Source organism: Argiope bruennichi, chromosome 1, assembly GCF_947563725.1.
Source record: "Argiope bruennichi chromosome 1, qqArgBrue1.1, whole genome shotgun sequence".
In the NCBI taxonomy this organism is placed as follows: Eukaryota; Metazoa; Arthropoda; class Arachnida; order Araneae; family Araneidae; genus Argiope; species Argiope bruennichi.
In genome coordinates, this window is record NC_079151.1 from 6192360 (window position 1) to 6212050 (window position 19691).

General features: G+C 27.4%; 2 protein-coding genes across 2 annotated transcripts in view; one reads left to right on the top strand and one right to left on the bottom strand.

Annotated features, from left to right (window-relative positions):
- Nucleotides 1–4518: 4518 nt before the first annotated feature.
- Nucleotides 4519–9998, top strand: LOC129974317 (UPF0729 protein AAEL015238-like). The gene is made up of 4 exons (XM_056087551.1): nucleotides 4519–4805; nucleotides 4905–5090; nucleotides 7086–7130; nucleotides 9756–9998. The coding sequence occupies exons 2-4, from the start codon at nucleotides 4911–4913 to the stop codon at nucleotides 9804–9806; spliced, it is 276 nt and encodes a 91-aa protein (XP_055943526.1). The 5' UTR covers nucleotides 4519–4805; nucleotides 4905–4910; the 3' UTR covers nucleotides 9807–9998.
- Nucleotides 9978–19691, bottom strand: part of LOC129974159 (uncharacterized) — a 31039-nt gene continuing 21325 nt past the window's right edge. The window contains exons 8-10 of the mRNA XM_056087540.1: nucleotides 14426–14518; nucleotides 13363–13435; nucleotides 9978–10565 (exon numbers count right to left, since the gene is read on the bottom strand). Coding sequence (XP_055943515.1) covers nucleotides 10035–10565; nucleotides 13363–13435; nucleotides 14426–14518 — 697 coding nt within the window. The 3' untranslated portion in view covers nucleotides 9978–10034. The remainder of the gene's footprint in view (nucleotides 10566–13362; nucleotides 13436–14425; nucleotides 14519–19691) is intronic.

The window sequence follows — 19691 nt, forward strand, 5'->3', positions numbered from 1 at the left end:
CAGTTCGTCCTTCCTTTTTGTTCGTAAATTATACCTCCAGAGATGAAATAAAGTGAAATTTAAAAACTTAGTGTCTTCTCAATTCGGCCAAAAGTCTGCTTCAAAAAATATGTATGTGTTTGCATTATATATATATTACAAAACTCTTACGGTAAACTAAATACTTACGAAAGTGTAATGTTCAGCACTTGTTTGCATGAAACGGAATAAATACAAAATGATATATTTTCTAAAAAAATGAATGCGAAAAAAAGTTTTTTGTAATGTTTTTAAAATAGTTACATCATTAATTCAATGATTCAGTTTTATTAAAGGCATACATAATCTATACATAGTATAAAATGAAGTCTCCTGAAAGCGTCTGTATGTTTGAACCAGAAAAACTCGAGAAATACTTAACTGATAGAGATATTTGTACCATTTTGTAGAGTATTTATTGGGGAAGGTTTTAATATATTGAAGTCATATCAAAATATAAAATGGAATGTTATAATTACTATTTTAATTATTTTCCTATTACGATTCACGCATGCGTAAAGCGGCGGTATCTGTGCTTTGCCTTATCCCTGCATTTGCGAAAACCTCAAATAGCAAGAATTATCTTATACATATGCGATATATTTCTTTGTTTCCGTCTGATTTTAAACAGCGATTCAAAACTCATTATGCCCCCCTCCCCAAAAAAGGAAATAAAACCTTGCCCTGAGTACATTAAATACCAAATCGCCTCGTTTGTTGCGTGATAATGAAAATGTAGAAGAAATGAAACACTAGGTTAGCGAATATTAGCGAAAGAATGTCCACACTTTGGGAAGGAGAGTCTTTTGTTGATCGATTTTGTTGATCGATTTTGTTGATGACCATCTCTCTTTAAATGGCACTGCAATTGAATTACAAAGACAGAATGAATCTCGTCTGTCTGCTGACAGAGAAAGACATTTAAATTTGAGACAGAGGAGAAGAGAAAGAACAAATATTCCTGATATTTTGTCCGAAAAGGAGTTCTCCGTCCTGAATTACGATCCATGTGTGGATTACAGAAATGATGCTTCGGTTTCAATAGGAACAATGTCTATAGTCTGACAATATTGTTCAACTTTAAAATAGAAAGATGAATGAAAAGGCATATGTTGTTTACAAGAGAAAATTAAATTAGAAGTCCTCCCCATCCTGAGCCATTACATTCACTTCTGACTGATGAACATCCTACTTCCAAAGAATTTACGAAGAACATACGCCAGTATAATAATGCCTTTTAAATGACTTCATTTATGAGTGCACAGGTGCATGAACACTACATTATGCCAACATTTAAAGTACATGGCGAAGTCAACATTTGGTTGGTTGTCTCTTTTGTCTTGGCATCAGAAGGGAAAACAGCCATTATATTTTGCAAAGAAATATTATGAAGCAATCTGAATTTCATTTTCATATCTTATTATACAGAGTTGATAAACAAGTATGAAATAGTGGGTACAATGACTCTTTGTACAGCATTTTCATAAAGATCTGGTTGTTTACTATTCATGAATCATGCATATATTTGATATAAAGATATTGATTCTAAAATAACTATTATTAATATCACTCTATTTCAAATTTATCAGAACTATATATTTTCAAGTTAACAACTGTTTACTCATTCAAATAAATTTCAAAATTTACAAAAGTTTGAGATATGAGTTACTAATAAACTCTGTTCTCTTGCACAGTACAATTCAGCAATATTATAATATTATTTAAATTGACATATAATTATTTGCTTTGTTTAAATAGATATTGAACAAAGTTTCCGAATTTCAGAGCATTTTTAAATTAATAAAAATGCTCTCATTTCCATACGCAGTTTTGATTGATTTTAAATTACACATTTTACAGTTGCAACTTTTTATTTTTATATTCCTATAAACAAAAGGCATAAATTACTTCAAATTAATAAAATACATTTCTTTCAGAAATTAAATAGTCATAAGAATTGGATTTCATTAGAAAACTATTGACATTATTATATAATACAAAATGCTGTTAAAATTTCAGTCAGAGAAATAATCCCGAAAAAAAACCGAGTGGATATCATACAATCATTTCTATGAGATTGTCACTAGACATTAGTGCAGTTAATTCATTGTAAATGAAAATTTGATCTCTTGTAAATAGAACAGATGAACGAAAAAAAATAGCAAGCGTATAATAACAATAACATTTTAAGGCGCCAACTTTCAGGTGATAATCATCTCACATATTTGGACCAATGAAGGTTCACTACCGAGACGCTGTAGCAGGAAAAGCTGGCTACATCAGCCCTACCTGTTGGCTTGATACTTGATAGTAAAACTAACATTTGTGCATACTAATGATCATTGAATGATGATCTTTCTTCGATCATTGATTGAACGATCCGTTGTTTAGCAACAGATTTAGTGAATACGGCCGTTAAAAATATCAATGGGAAAATTATTTATTATTTGAAAAATCATGGATCATGCATCTCTATATTTGAATATATTAGCATAAAAATCCACAACGAAACACCAAGGAATTAGTTAAAATGAGATGAGAAACCATGCTTCCATGCTCTTCTAATTTTTTGTCAAAGTGAATAGGGATAACGAATATTTTACGAGCGGTTATTACGTAACCAATATCAAAAATTCACAAATAACAGTGATCAATACTTTTCAAAGAGAGGTGTGATTCAAATCCTTATTACGATCTTACTGGTATATTCCGATTACAGGTCTTGGATCTAGGGATGACAAATATTTTAAGAGCGGTTATTACGTAACCAATATCAAAAAGTCACAAATACAAGTGATCAATACTTTTCAAAGAGGGGTGTGATTCAAATCCTTGATACGATCTTACTGGTGATATTTCAATTACAGGTTTTGGATCACGATAGAAAGTAACAATCGATACGATATCACTGAAATTTGCCGGAGCGGTGACTTCACTGGAAAGTAACAATCGATACGATCTGTCCAATGGAAGCTCTCGAAAGAAATCTGTGATTGGATTGAAAAGTGAACGGACCGGTTATTGGAATCATCGTATCGTATCATTGAATTGCATATCACGGAAATTTATCGGAGCGGTGATTTCACCGGAAAGTGCGAGGCTTCACTGGAAAGTGCGAAGTCACCGCTCCACTTTACGGGAGTGACCGATACTCGTATTTGATGATGCACTATTCCATACAGATATTTAATTGCTCGTGACATGATTGACTTTGATTACATGTATTCTGTTTACTGCTGGAGCCATCTATTGGTAGAATATAGGACTAAAGTAAACATTTTAAAGAAATGACATACATTTTTAACTCACCTTTTCCAGAAAATGGTTCACTCTAATAAATAAATTAAATAAATAGTTTTGAGAAAAAAAATAAAATTTAAGAAGTAAGCTGAAACAGATAAATTAATTCAATCACACGTTACTTAAATTAGTAAATTAAGTATTAATTACAATTGATAAATTTTATATTTAATATTAAGTAATAATTTTAAATTAATAATATGATTGAAATAACAGATATTTGGAACGCATATTTAAAAATAACAATAGCAATATTATTCGTTATTCAAAAAATCGTGGATTATGCATCTCTACTTGGATCACGACAGGAAGTAACAATCGATACGATCTGTCCAATGGAAGCTCTCGAACAAGAGTTCAATCATGCATAGGGAAAATCCCTTACCCACTGAAGTGAACGGACCGGTTATTCTTGGAATTATCGTATCATTGCATTGCATATCACTGAAATTTATCGGAGCGGTGACTTCACCGGAAAGTATGATGCTTCACTGGAAAGAGCGAAGTCAACGCTACACTTTATAGGAGTAACCTTGACTTTCCGATATTCGCATTTGACGATGAACTATTCCATACAGATCATTTTTAATTTCTTCTAACATTACTGCCATTGATTGCATATATTCTGTTTACTGCTGGCGCCATCTATTGGGAGAATATAGAACTAAAGTAAACATTTTAAAGAAATGACATGTATATTTAATTCAAATTTTTCAGAAAATGGTTTACTAAAATAAAGAAATTAAATAAATAGTTTTGAGAAAAAAATAAAATTTAAGAAGTAAACTGAAATAGATAAATTAATTCAATCACTCACATGTTACTTAAATTAGTAAATTAAATATTAATTACAATTAATAAATTTTATATTTAATACTAATTAATAATTTTTAATTAATATGATTGAAATAACAGATATTTGGAACAAATATTTAAAAATAACAATAGCAAAATTATTTGTTATTCAGAAAATCGATGATTATGCATTTCTAAAGTAAAATGGTTATGTTAGATTTGTCAAAAGTTTTCTACAGTTTTTTATCTATGGCATCATTTGATAAATACTTTCACATCAAAACATAAAATCGTACGATATTTATTGTACAACTGCGCATGTGCTGTAAAATTTCAAGTGATAAAATTCTTTTTAATTTGAATTAATTTGAAAACTGAAACGATTAACTAAAAAACATTAAAAAAATAAAAGGAAATTTAATATAAACTATGTTTAGACAGGGTTATTTAGCTATCAATTTTTCTACGGAATTTTAATTCTGTACAGCATGCGCATACTGACAATTTTTACTTTCTACATTTTATGTTCACATCGGATCGATTTCGCTAATTCATGGTTAAGAACGGTTCGCCGTTCTTTTAATTACGAAATCGGAACACTTGACGACGGAAATAGAGGAAGCATATAGCATAAATATAGCTTTCCATTATATTAAAGGATTTTGCAAGAGTTTTGAGAATTGAAAAACAAAGTTAGTAGAGTTTAAATTTTCAATGATGTTAGTAAAAGATTTTCTGTGCGAGTCAATATTAATTTAAATTTTCTCTTTCATTTCTGTTTTCATTCGTAGGTAAACATGGTTTGCATTCCATGCATAATAGCTCCTGTACTTTTATTCATTTGGTATAAATTCATTCAACCAGTTGTTCTTAAAATCTGGAATCCATGGGCTCCTAAACAAAGTATTAAAAGCTCTGCTGAAAAAAATGGACATACCGATAAGACAACAGCTTGCCCGTTTTCAAGTAAAAAAGAAGTAAGTTAAGATTACATGTTTGAACTATTTATATTTGAATTAAAAGTTCAGTATTATATTTTCGTGTTATTAATTTTATTTATAATTTCATTAAAATTATCAAGACTTTGCATGACGATTTCATAATGTCCTTACTAAAAGCATTTAAAATGTGTTGGTTTCAACTGGAATATAGTAGTCATGTAAACTTGATAAAGTAACAATTAAGCTTTTTTTTTTTTTTTTTTTTTTTTTTTTGAAAAATAAAATACAGTAAATATGATTTTTTTTTTCTCGTGTCACATTCTAGAAGAAATGTGTCACTGTGGTATCATATTTTGTAAAGTTTTTCCATGAGGTTTCAGATTTTTATTAAAAGTTATTTGTTAAAGAACAAAAAATTTGATTGTCATCTTTTAATTTTATCATTTTTAAATATTTATTGCAAGCTTATTCTTTTAGTTTTTTGGTTTCTTTTAATTTTATTGGTTTCTAATTCTTTTCAAATCAATCATAAGTTAATCAGTAGAAATTCTGAGTGAATCATTTAATAAATAAATGTCATCAAGTTAATAATTTATAAGGTTATCAAGTGTTGATCTTAAAAGTATTTCAACACATGTAAGAATAAAATAATTTGGAATCTCATTAAAGTTAAAGGAAATTAAATGGTCAGTTAAGAAGTTTCATTTGCAGAAATGATTTCTTTACTAGCTTCTTAAAATTACTCTTTAAAAATTGAAATTTAACAGAAGCAGAGAAATATTTTTGTTAACAAAAAAAAAAAAAAAATGTTTTCATTTTTAAATACATACTAAATAACAATGTACATAAAAATGCTTGTATAAACTTATTTTTAATAGGCAGTTTTGGTATTTTTTTAGTTGATCAAAATGAGCATTAATTTCCATTAACATGTCAGAAATTAAAAGTACATAAAATTAGTATAGCATGACAAATTTACTTAATATCTGTAATTTGTAGTGTGTAATAAATTGTTGCATTTCATTTTCTTTCACATATTTTGGCAGTTTCCATGTTAACAGAAATTAATTTTGTTATATTATATATTATTTTCAAGTTTGATTTAAATTTTGACTAGTATATTCTCCTTTTGCTTTCCTGATATTATGAAATAAAAAATTAAATGCAGCTGTGAGATGATATTTATTTTCAATTTTAAATAATCCTTGAGGGTAAATGGAATAAAATATTAATTAGTACTAGGTTATATGACACTGAAATAAAACTTTTAATTGATTTCTGTGATTTTTTTAATCTGCATAGAACCATATTGGTATGTTATTGCCACAGTTGAACTGACTGCAATATACCATAATGGTTAGAAATTGGCCTCCCACATCAAGGAATTCAAGTTCTAATAATTAAACTTTATTAAAATAGATTATAAAAATTGAAATAAATTAGTTTTTAGGTAAATTTTATTTATATGAATGCTTTCCTTTGTGGAGTGCTCAAAAAAATTCCTCGCAATGTATAAAATAACTTCAGTTGCGATATTGTCTAAGTGGTAGTAATAAACCATGCTATTCTTTATGAGTGTGTTGCAAATAAATTTCAGTGTAACAATATAAACTGCCTTATATTAAGATATATTAGTGTAAGAATAAATGTTATATACAAAGTTAATGCATTTAAAATTCAGGATCATGATAAAGGCAATGGAACAACAAAACGTTGAACGGTCAGTTTTTTTATTTATTTATTTTCCTTACCAAACGAAATTATCCAAACGTTGTAAAACTTAACATAACTTATCAGGTGGATTCTCAGTCTTGTAATTACTATTGATTGTTGATAATATATATATATATATATATATATATATATATATATATATATATATATATATATATATATATATATATATATATATATATATATATTGCTTATTCAGCTTTTAAATTAGTTTGAATGTAATATTTTAGTTAAATAGTATTTTGCTATAAATTGCATTTTGAATATAATTCCTATGTGACTTACATAACATTGCAGGGTTGCCAATCAACTGGGAATTGTCAGGGATTTCTGGGAGGTCAGGTAAAATCAAAGAAATTTATTATATAACTGGAAGATATTTTATAAATCTATAATTTTTTTTTTATCAAACATGATAATTCATTAGTGTTTTTTCATAAGTAGAATGAAACATTGTTGGAAACTAATGACAATCATACTTTTACTGATAGTCTAAAACAGGCTATGGAAGAGAAGGATTAACCATCATATCTAATTTATTGCATATATGTATAAATATATAATATTTTCTCTGAAAATATTTATTTGCATTTTCTTCAAAACAACAAGTTATCGACATAATTTACAAAAATGGTTTTGAGTTCTATGGGAAAAGGCAGCCTATTTAAAGCCCAGTCGCTGTTACTACTATGATTTTAAGCACTTTAAAGGATCTCTTTAATTTAAAAAGATATATATGGAGCTATCTTCCCTCTCCACTTTCTTCGAACATCAAATCAATCATACTGTGTTACGAGAGCAAAGGTATGAATTTTTGGTATTGATATTCAAAATGGTATGGTATAAATGTTTGATTGTAAAATATTGACCTATTTTAATTAAATAAGTATTTGATGATTTTTTTTCTCTCTTGGTGATCTTTTTGTTGAATTATGAAATATCGGACATTATTGCTGTTATTTCCCTAAAACATTTTTTTTTGTGTGTGTGTGTTTAATTTTAAACATTATGAACACGGATTACTAAATTCTTCATATGAATGAATGCTATGGATGATATTGTTGATGTTTTCTTTAATTTTGTGTTCATTTAAAATTCCCCATACATCGAACAAAATACTTTATTGTACATTATAGATACACATGCCTCTTGTAATTTTTCCCAAAATTGTTAAAAAAGAGAAGAGCAGCATTCTTTATATATGGTTTGATGTATATGAAATTGTTTGTAACAAAAATTTACAAAATCTATTCATACTTTTTTTTTAAAATTTATTTTTGAAACATTTTACTTTTTATGCAGTAAAGAAAAAAATTAATAAGGACCAATTTCCCTCCATATTATGGGTTAAGTATTGAGCCAGTATGTAATCTATTTTATTATTATAGTTGGCGAGCTAAAGGTCAATGCAATTTTGATTTCATAGAATTTTTCTTATTTTGATGCAGACATTTCATTTTGTATTTGTTCATATGAATTTTCTTTTCTGTTATAAAATTATTGTTCAGTTCTGCTAAGTGTGTTGTAAATAGTATGGAAATCCTATTGGAAGGAAAAAAATCATTTCATCCAACTCTCCATCAATGTGCATATATTTTTGTACTGCATTTTTCACGAGTTTAACAAACAGTTCTGAGATATTATTGGTTGGCTAAAAGTCGGTCTAGATGGCATGTATCTTGTGTTGGTTAATACATTTTCAAAAAAAGGGGGAGGGGTTACTTAATTGAAGTTTATCTGAAATTCACCAAATGAAAATGTTTCTTTTTTATAAGAATGTTATTTTACATTGATTTTAGTAAAAAGAGCTTAACTTTATTTGAAAAATTGTTCTAAACATATTGTGCAATAATTAAAGAGAATAAAATATAACATTGTTCTGAGGATATTAGGTGCATCTGAAAAATGTCGAGGAAATTCAAACAGCAGAGTTGCTGGCCTCCCTGCATTGGAAAGATTTTAACAAGTTACAATATGACTAAGTATTCTGAAATAATCTGAGAAAACTTATGTAACATTAATCAATTAAACATATCAATGGAGAAATTTTTAAAAATAATTATTTAAACAAATTAAATTAATTTTTTAGCTTTGTAATAAGCATAATTTAGTTACCACATAAAAAAAATGTAACTTTATCACTAGATTCTTTAAAAATTTTATAATAAAAAAATACAGTACACTCCCGATTATCCGCGGAATTGGGTGGCGCGGCCGCCGCGGATAACAAAAATCGCGGATAATCCGAAAAAAGCTAAACGGGTTTAGCAAAAGAGAAAACAGTCATTCCAACTTTGAAAAATCGTTTTATGTACAATAAAACGTAAAATAAACAGCAGGAAATGTTTAACTAACGCTTAATATTTTAGTATATCACTCAAAACTAACCTAAAATGCATTTTGTTAAAAAAAAAAACAGAAAAGTGCTTACGGGAGGCGTCAAGGATACACAGAAAAATGAATACATATGTACTGTTTTAATACTGTGATGTATTATGTAATTACAAAAGCATAACTGTAAAACTACACTTTTTTGAAGAAATCAGTCATTTGTGTTTGCTTCTTGCTTTGGAAGCATTTTCCCTTTGCTTGGAAGCAAAAAAGAAAACTTAGTGCGGCAGGCGCGGATAATCGGGAGTCTACTGTATAATTAATGATAGTAATATATGATAATTTTTAAGTTTATCATAAGAAATTTTAGATTGATTAATAATGAATAGTAATTATTTATTGGTGGTTTTATTGTTTAAATGATGTGACTAATGTAACAATTAGACCATCAGTAATAAAATGTTTAAAAATAAAGAAATGATAGAAAGTAATTGTACAAATGAAGTACTTAAATTTTTATAGAAGGCAGTAATACTTTTTCTAGTTTCATATTTGATATATAAAGGCAAGTAAGTTTATATTTAAAATAATATTCTGAGTAATTATATCAGTTAATTTTGAACAATTTTTTTTTAGGTCGTTGAAGATTCGTGTGAAAAAGTGCCAGTTGATAAAAAAATAGACTGATAACTATCATTCCATTTTAAATTGCTGTTAAGCTAAACAATTATTTATTCTTGTCATTGTAACTTTATATATAAATACAGACAGTTCTATTTGTATTGTAACTGTATACAATTTCAGCTTTTTATTTCAATATCTGTTCAAAATGTAAGCATACACATTCCCACTTATGAATAAAGTATGTTTTGCATCAAAGCATTTATTAACTATACATAAATATTAATAACAGAATCACCATTCACAAAATTCTACAATCTGATTTATTGTATCTCTGTTCTCTCTCTTCTGACGATTTGTAGCATTTGCTTCACCCTTTGTTGTAAGTCTCCTTTTTTGTTCTTTTTCTTGTTTCTTTTGCCTTTGTTTTTGAAGTCTTGCTTTTATTTCCTCTGGTGGTATAGTTGATACTGATCTTGTACTAAAAGTTTTAGTCTTTTTCAACTGCAATGGTTTATTAACTGATTCAGTATCATTATACTTTGAATATCCATCAGGCGAATTTTCGTGAAATAAATCCTCCTCTATATTTAAATCAGTTTCTGTAGAGAGATTCAATTTTTCAAATTGATTTAGAGTAATTTTTTCTTCATCATTTTGAAAAGCTAAAGAAACATCAGATTCCTTTAGAGCTCCCAATGAATCATCCAAATACCTTTCTAAAAGATTTCTGGTGTCTTTTTGAGAACTTGTTTTATATTCACTTTTATTATCTTCTTCACTGTCATTTTCTGATTCATCTTCCTGTTTCATCAATTCTACAGCCTGAAAAGGAAAATTTATATATATAACAATTAATCTGAAATATTTGATATGAATATTTATTTAACAAATTTTTAATAATTTAAATATATGTCTATATATTTTCAAGAAAAGATGACTTAGAACTTGCCGTATTCTTTAATTTAAAAATTAATATATTACTTTAAAATTCTGAGAAACCAACATTGTAATATATAGAATGTAAAAGATAGCTTAGGAATTTAACTTTGTTTTTATGAAATGTAATGAATTAGGGAAGATTAAGATGAACAGTTTTGGAGAGCAAAGAATTCATTCTGCTTTTGATGAATTTTTTAGCAAATATATATACATATAGCAAAGATTAATTTTTTTTTTTTTTTTTTTCCTACATGATCTGAATTTTCTTAAATATCCTTACTTGGAAAATTCTGTGAAATTTTATATTTAAAAATAAGAGGGTGTAATTAAGAAACATTTCATTCCTTTAATAACACTAAGATTACTTGAATATCATTGGCTAATTCTGTGATGCTGATTTCATATCAGGCTGGGTTTTGTAAGATTAGTTCTAGTTTTCAAGATGTGAAAATTAAAATTTCAGTAGAGGTTTTCAAATTGCATTGAAACTTTCTCAAATATAAAATAACTCAATTTTATAGAGCAATAAATAAATAAAAACAAGAATTGCATGAATTTTATGACAAATCTAATTTTTATTTATTAATATTGTTTTATACTTTATTTTAAGTAAAGAAATAAATTTCAATAAATCAAAAGTAATATGCTAAAAAATTCATATTACATTAAGTGAAGTAAAATGAAAACTAAGTTGATTCAATTAATTTATGGAAAAATACACCGTAAATGTTTAAGATGGAGATTCCGTCATTAGTCTGTCTTCCTATATGTATATACCTGCCTTGATAGTGTTGTTTCGTTACCTTGGTGGAGCTTTTCTCTTTGTTCTTCACTAAGATTGCCCAGATTATTTGGAAATTTAACCAAAGGACTATGCTGAATTGTATCTCTGGTCATATCGGACCTTATTTTAAAAAAATTTTAAGAATTTATGTTGCACCAATTCTTCATAGTTATTTGTTTTATGATTTTCTTAAAAGATCTTAAACACTAAAATGAACAAGCAGAAACTCAATATCACTCATACTGAAAGAATTTGGTTTAAAAAGATAAGGACTGTCAAAAATTTGTCCCTGTAATTTTTTTTATTGCTCTACTAAACTAAACTGAGTGGTATGACAGCCCATGTAGGCCAAGGCCTACAGTGCCCGTATCTGCTTTCTTGATCAAGGGCCTTGGGGTGCAAGGCATACGTCCCAACCTAACACAGAACCCCCAGTGTTTAGTTCCCAAGTATGCTTGGTCCTCAGTTTATTGACTCATTTAAGGGATGAAAGGCTGAGTCGATCTTGCCCTTTTTTATTGCTCAATTCTGGAAAAATTTAACATGTATTGGAAGTAATCACAACTTTTAAAAAGTGCCAAAACAAATTGTTTCATTAAACCAAGTTTTATAATTAGTGGAGGGAGAACCGTCTTCTTTTACACAATCAAAAAAAGTGAATGGCTTGTAACTGATTGTATTCCTTCTGCCTATCATCACATTTTTTTTTTTAATGGAGGTTTTACATATATTTGCTTTATTATTTCAATAGAAAATTCATCACTTTTACGACAACACAAATAGATCACTAATATTCCTGATAGCTTGCATGATTCTTCAAGACAAATTTAACATTATTCCATAAGTCACAAAGAATTAGCAATTAGTATTAATGGATAATGATTGCCATTACATAATAACACACATTTCAAACTTTTAATGAAACTGCATATTAAAAAACCATACTCCTTAGATTCATTTTCTATTCCCATCTGAAAAAGTTCAGTAATATTGCATATTAAAATATGCTCCCTATCTCGACTAATTATATAATAGTTGACAGAAGCAGGGAGGAGAAAATTCTTATATAATGTAGAGCATTAGATAATGTTTTCCTTTTAATTTGAATTTTAAAATCTCTGAAGCTTTTATTGCCAAGTTCTTATATCAAATCATTGAGTTTTCCTTTAAAGAATTGTTTGGGTATTGACAAATTGAAGAAATACAGGGCAATGATATGAAAACTAGTACTGGATTATAATCACTATATGGCGCCTTGAGTATTCTCTGTCTTGATAATTCCAGGTTGGGATATCCAAGTTATTTCTCATTCAAAAATAGCAATCGTGATAATTAACAGGATCTCTTTACATCATATTCCAAGCCATCTAAGTGATTTGATTGCAAATAGTCGTTTAAATTTAACTTATCTCTATTGTGGTATTAAATATACAAAAAAAAAAAAAAAAAAAAAAATAGAAAAGTAAATGTATAAGAAAATTAGTCATCAGTATACATCATTGGCTAGCATCATTAAAATTTGCATTATTTCAAAAATCAAAGCAGATTCAGCAAAATTAACATCAGTTTTGAAATCAGCAGATAGAAGAAACAATAAAAAATTCTTTGGCACAATTTTTCTTATCAGTATTAACTCATGGCAATATTCATAGTAAAAAAAATATTAATTTAGTCAAGTATCTCTTATTATAGAATTTTTTTAAAAAATATACTTTCACATTATTTTATAGCTGATGGTTTTACAAAATATGAGAATGAAAAGAGAGTAAAATCAACACAATGAAAATTTGACAAAGATAATGAATTTATACCATGTTTTGAAAAGGGATTATAAGGCATGTTAAATGTAATTGAATTAATATAATATAACAAATATAATTTTTAAAAAAAGTATACTTTTTTCAAATCATCCTGAATTTCTTTAGAATAACCACTGGCAGCTGTTGATATATCAAGATTATCATTTCTCCTGTAAGAAATAATATGTATATAAACAACTGCTAATATAACAAATTTGGATCATTATAATATATATTTCAAAATGAGATTTCATGATATTTAAACAAGACGAGTTAAGTTGGAGCATATTAGCTTACTGAAAACACATGGCAATCCAAAAGCGAATATGTACCTTCACATTTATGTCTTAAATCCTTTATATTTTATAATTACTACATAATTTAATTTATATTCCACAAAATTTTTAAAACACCATCAGTCATAAGATAAAATAAAAAAGTATATTATGTCTATGCAATGTAGATTATGCAATAAATACACAACATAATTTTATTTGTATAAGATAAGAATAAAACACATACTTCATCCATGATTTATGGATAATTAATTATGATTACTTTTTTATAGCAGAACTATTTTTGTAAACAGAAATGAAGTATTTTAATGCCAGGGATATTTGTCTTAAATAAAAATTTAGTTCATCTAATTTTTATTTAATTAATAAAACAAAATATACTATTAAGCATCTGCAAATAAATCAAAATTAAACTTTTTATAATAAATTAAATTTCAATTATTAAAAAGCCACAACATTTATATTCAAGAATTAAATTTTCCCTCAATTTTAAGAATATACACAGCACACTACTTTTGAACCTAATTAGTTACATTTTGGAATTAGCCTTCATAAAGTGCTAAAAATTTTAACAGCAAAATTTCATGCATTCAGCTATTTATTTTAGGTTTTAAAAATTACACGGCCAAGCTAATTCTAAAAATTTCAGGCAGCATAGTGTTTAAAACCATGGTTTTATAATAAAATGGTAAGTACTATAATGGTAAATTAACTGCTGTACAGTATTAAGCTAAAGAAATGTACACATCTTTACCAATAAATGTAAGTACATTCACCTCTAAATTTCGAATATATTTACACAATATGAAAAAGAGAAAGGCAAGAAATAACTGAAGAATACATATGTGAACTCTAAATACTTACTCTATTTCTTTGAAAATAGGATACAGTTCACTTTCAAAGTCAAACTTCTTTCTAAAAAATTCTCTAATGCATGTTACATCTCTATCAAAGTACCTGAAATGTTGTTCAAATATTACCCAGATAAAAACAAAAATCACTACTTATAATAATAAAACTTTATATTTCAAGAATCAGAAGGCTAAATTTGAAAAAATTAAGTTATTAAATAGAAAAGTAATTGTTCTCACACAAATGAAGAATATTTAAAATAAGTAATGAAACACCAACTTTCACAACCTGTATGGTTTCTTGCTTTAAATACAGATTTGTCCAGTATATGAAATATACTGGACAAAATTTTTATTCAAGAAATATTATTTTAATTTTTAAAGAAAGTAACTGGCTGAAGGATGTATCACATAATTCATGATTCTATTTTATTTTTCATGGAGTAGGTAAGTAAATATTTGAATAATACAACAGCCAAATATGGCTGTGCTGTGCTAAATATAAGAAAAAAATAAAACTATATATAAATATTGAAAATTCACAAAAAAAGTTTTCAATGTGAAGTATAATACAAATTAAAACTAGTTTTATACAGATGAAAATGTATGCCACATGATAAAATTTTCAAAAAGTTAATAGAATTTAAAAGTGAAAAATAATAGCATAATATATCAAAGTGTTGAACGGAAAAATAAAATTGAGTTCAGTAGCATACCATTTTAAATCTTTCTCATATACAGGAATATTTGATGCATTATTATAAAATATTTTATAAAATTAACTCATTGAAAGGCTTTTATTTGTCAAGACTACATAGATAAAGAGAGCTAATAGAGAGTTGCAATTGCTTTGACAACAATAGGTGTCTCCTTGAGAGTTTCATAAGTATCACAATTCAAAGTATCAAATGATTCTCTTTGCCAGCACTGCTACAGAAACCACCAGGAGCGATCTCACTGAAACTTTCTCACATATAGTATTCACATTTGTATTTTTAAAATCCCACTCTTCAGCAATCTATAATTCATAGGATAAATCAAAATCCCGGTTTTTTTTTAATTAAAAAAATGCGATTATATACATTACGAAAAAATGAAAATGTTTTAACAATTCTTAGCTATTATAAATAACTGAAATAAATTCATTAGGTTAAAAAGAGGCCAGCCCAATAGTTAGTGAATAAGAAAGGCCACTGCTACATTTTTAAAGAATATATTTTTTGGAGCCAGCAGAATGCAATATATCTATTACATTGCCTCATTATTCAAACAATACACATCAATTGAAAAATCTGGCATAAAATGAAATGCTCTAAAGTTTATAAGCCTAGCCTCTTCCAGTAAGATTTAATAATGAAAAATTGTGTACGAAATAACCATTTAATTTTGATTTAAAAAAACTTGTTTAATTTTATAATTCTTGCATATTGTCAATTAAAATATTATTGATAAGGATATAATTGTAATTCATATGTTCCTATTTAGCATTTTGTACTAGCAACTGATTTTCGTAAACATTTCTTTATTTTAGGCACATTATCTATTTCCTATCAACATTCACTAGAATCACTTATCAGCAGCTTTACGTTTTTGTCCTCTTGATAATATTTCATTATCATTAGTATTAGGTAAATGTATGCTTATTTTTTCTGATTCTTCAGAATCCCTCCTTAATTCTGCGCTTCTCTCATCTATTACAATATTTGCATTGCAACACATTTTTCCTTTAGTAAAAATATATATTGACCAAACTGATGTTCACACTCTGTATTTATAAAAATGAAATTCCACTGATTAACAATTTGGCTTTGACTTATGCTAAAAAAAATCTAATCATAAATAATGTGTGATAGTGATCTATGATATCAACATAAGTAATAAAAATGCTGCCGAATCAAGTATCCTAGAAATTTTTAAACAAATTTATTATCATATTCAACAGCAATTTTAGTCACATTGCGATTACAGTTTGTCATTAGCATGAAAAAGCCAATGATGAGCTAAACTCGACATTTTAACGAAAGGGCTTAGTTTAAGACAAAGAAAACATTTTCTTATCATGACGTTAACAATAAAATTCCATCACTTACCAATAAAAACATAAGTGACGAAACAATGATACTGTTTTGAATTTCATTCCAATAAAAATGATTGCTACAAATTGCGGCCAAAAATAATTTTTTCAAAGATTACTAAAACTAAAAAAAGAAAAAAAAAGAAATGCATTCATTCAAACAAAAATTGGTATCACTGGAAAGTTATTATTATTATTTAAGAGTAAAAAATTTTCTGCGAAGAAGTGCTTTGACGTTACAGAGTTCAAATACTGCATTCATTTTTTAACAGAAAAATCTATTATTAGTGGTCCTTTAATACTGGATGTTGCTTTCTTAATCAAAACACATTTTTATATGCATGGAGAAATTTCACTAGGGAAAAAAAAAAAAAAAAATTAGAATCCAAATCCTTTAGAATAAAAATTTGACAAGATTGGCTCAACAAATAAAATATTGAGATGGATGGAGACTTAAAGAGAACTCCTGAAAAGAAACCACAATCATTAAAATCTTATGGCTTCATCAAACTGGATTTTACACAATCGACTAATACAATAATGCAATGAATTATAATTCAAAACAGTACAGCAGAATCTCCTTAATAGGTCCATATTCGTTTAATATTTGAGAGCAATAATCTAATATGTAACATATCAAAAAGAGTTCAATTTAAGTGCTTTTAGAACAACTTTTCCCATTGATTGGACCAATTTTTAAAAAATATTTTTTAAATATTAACGCATAAAAAGTTAAACATACATTTATCAAGCGTAACTGAAATATATTCCTCATTATCAAAAATACTAAAAATTCAAACTCACTACTAATACTAAACCAATAAACTACAATACTAAAAATTCAAACTTTTTTTATTATTTTAGTGGATTGCAATGCCTACTGTTGAAGAAAAAAGGAGTGGGAAAAAGGTCAATGAGCATTATCTTGACATGTGTTATCATCCCTTTATCTGCCTCACTCTGGATTCTTTCTCTGAAATCTTCCCTTTTGTTGGTTTCCTTTCAACAAATCCGACAAACAAAGCTTTATGACCATGTTTTCAATTAAACGTATTAAACATCTGAGAAGGAAAAAGTGATTTCCTTCTCAGAATCCATATTTAATAGTTTCCTTCTTAAAATGCACATTTTTCTTGAAATGTAAATTTTAAGAATATTAAGCACTTATTAATCTTTTTTGAAAAAATTAAGCTCTTTCTAGGTAAAAATAATTAAAAAATTTAAGCACTTTTCATGACATTAAGCACCCTTTAAATATTATTTTCCTATAAACTGCTTTTATTAATCATAAACTTGATAAATATGAATGAATAATATTTCACAAATTACCATTCTATGTAACAAATTATCAGTTTTCAGAATGGTGTATGTATTATTAGTAAATTTATTATTAGTAACATATTCCATCTTGCATAGCTAAATTCAATTTATTTACTTCTATTTTCTGTTTTCACATAAGACAATTTCAATATATAAACATACAACAATTGTTAAACATATCCAAGAAGAATTTATCCCACCCTGCCAAAACATATAGGTAACTGAAGATCCGCTCAGCCATAAACTACTTGTACAAAGGTTGGGGTGAAGCTACCTTCAAGAAATCTAAATCTCCCCTACACTTTAGCAGCAATGATGCCAACCAAGCTTCAATTTGACCCTCAACAATAAAATAACTTCTCATTTGTACAGAACATTATTCGAAGGATGTGTCCAAATGCCACACATTAAGTCTCCAACAAGCAATCGGGAATTAAAAACTTTCACTTACAAGGATGACATAATTAATAAATTTTGAAATAATCAACAAAATAGAAAATTTGCAATAAATAATAGTTTGAAAAAATTCTTATACTACGCTGAAATAAATAGTAAAAATAATTATAAAATATATAGAAGATTATATATAGATTATAAAACATATACAAATAAAAAATATCAAGTCTTAAGAGACCTTATTACTAAATCCCAGACAGTGACTTTGAGTTTGTGATGTGTCTTTTTATTAAATTCAGAAGTAAAATAATTATAAAATATATAGAAGATTATATATAGATTATAAAACATATACAAATAAAAAATATCAAGTCTTAAGAGACCTTATTACTAAATCCCAGACAGTGACTTTGAGTTTGTGATGTGTCTTTTTATTAAATTCAGAAGTCTCATATTTCCAAAGCCCAAAGCGGAAAAAAGAAACTAATTTCCTTGTAATGAGCACAATTGAACAGACATTGTGTGACTGTTCTATAATCCAAACCACAAATGAATTCCTTTTAAAAAAAATTCTAACTTGATTAATGGAAGAAAAAAAAAAAAAAAAAAAAAACTATGAGATGCCAAAAACTGAATCAGACAGACAAAAGAAAAAAAAAAACCCTTTCAAACAACATTGGGGGAAAAAAACCATATAGATTGTTTTCTCTCACTCAACGCTCACAACACACTGTTTATTGAAACTCTATATGCCGATAGCTACAAAAAACTCACAAGGTGGCGTTGGCGTCGCAACATACCGCCCGCCTTGAAATATTACATTTCAAAATAATAACACTGAACATCAATACAAAATATATCACAACAAAAAAAATAATTATAATCTAATACAAATTACATTACAATATTACACAATCACTATACAATATTACACTAATTAAATTCTATTATCCATAGGTAATTTACACAATTTTGAAATAGCTCTTTTGAAAACACCAATTTGTGTTTTCACATCACAAATTCTTACGTTACCATCCTTACCGTGGTAAATATTCAGAATACGACCAATAGCCCATTTGGTACTCGGTAAATTTTCCTCTTTCAACAGTACCAAATCACCTATCTTGACATTGGCTTTGATTATTTGCCATTTCGTGCGATTTTGTAAATGGCTTAAATAGGTAATATGCCAACGTTTCCAAATAAGTTGGACAATTTTCGTTACTCTTTGCCACAATTTTAATCTATTAGTGTCTATACTCGTAATATCTGGTTCTATTATTGCACTGATAGGCCTGCCTATTAAAAAATGTGCCGGTGTCAAGACCTTTAAGTCATCTATATCTGAGGACAATGGTGATAATGGTCTGGAATTTAGAATTCCTTCTATTTGATTTGTAACTGTCAAAAATTCCTCATAAGTTAAATTAGCTTTACCTACTACACGTTTAAGATGGTACTTAAACGACTTCACTCCAGCCTCCCAAAG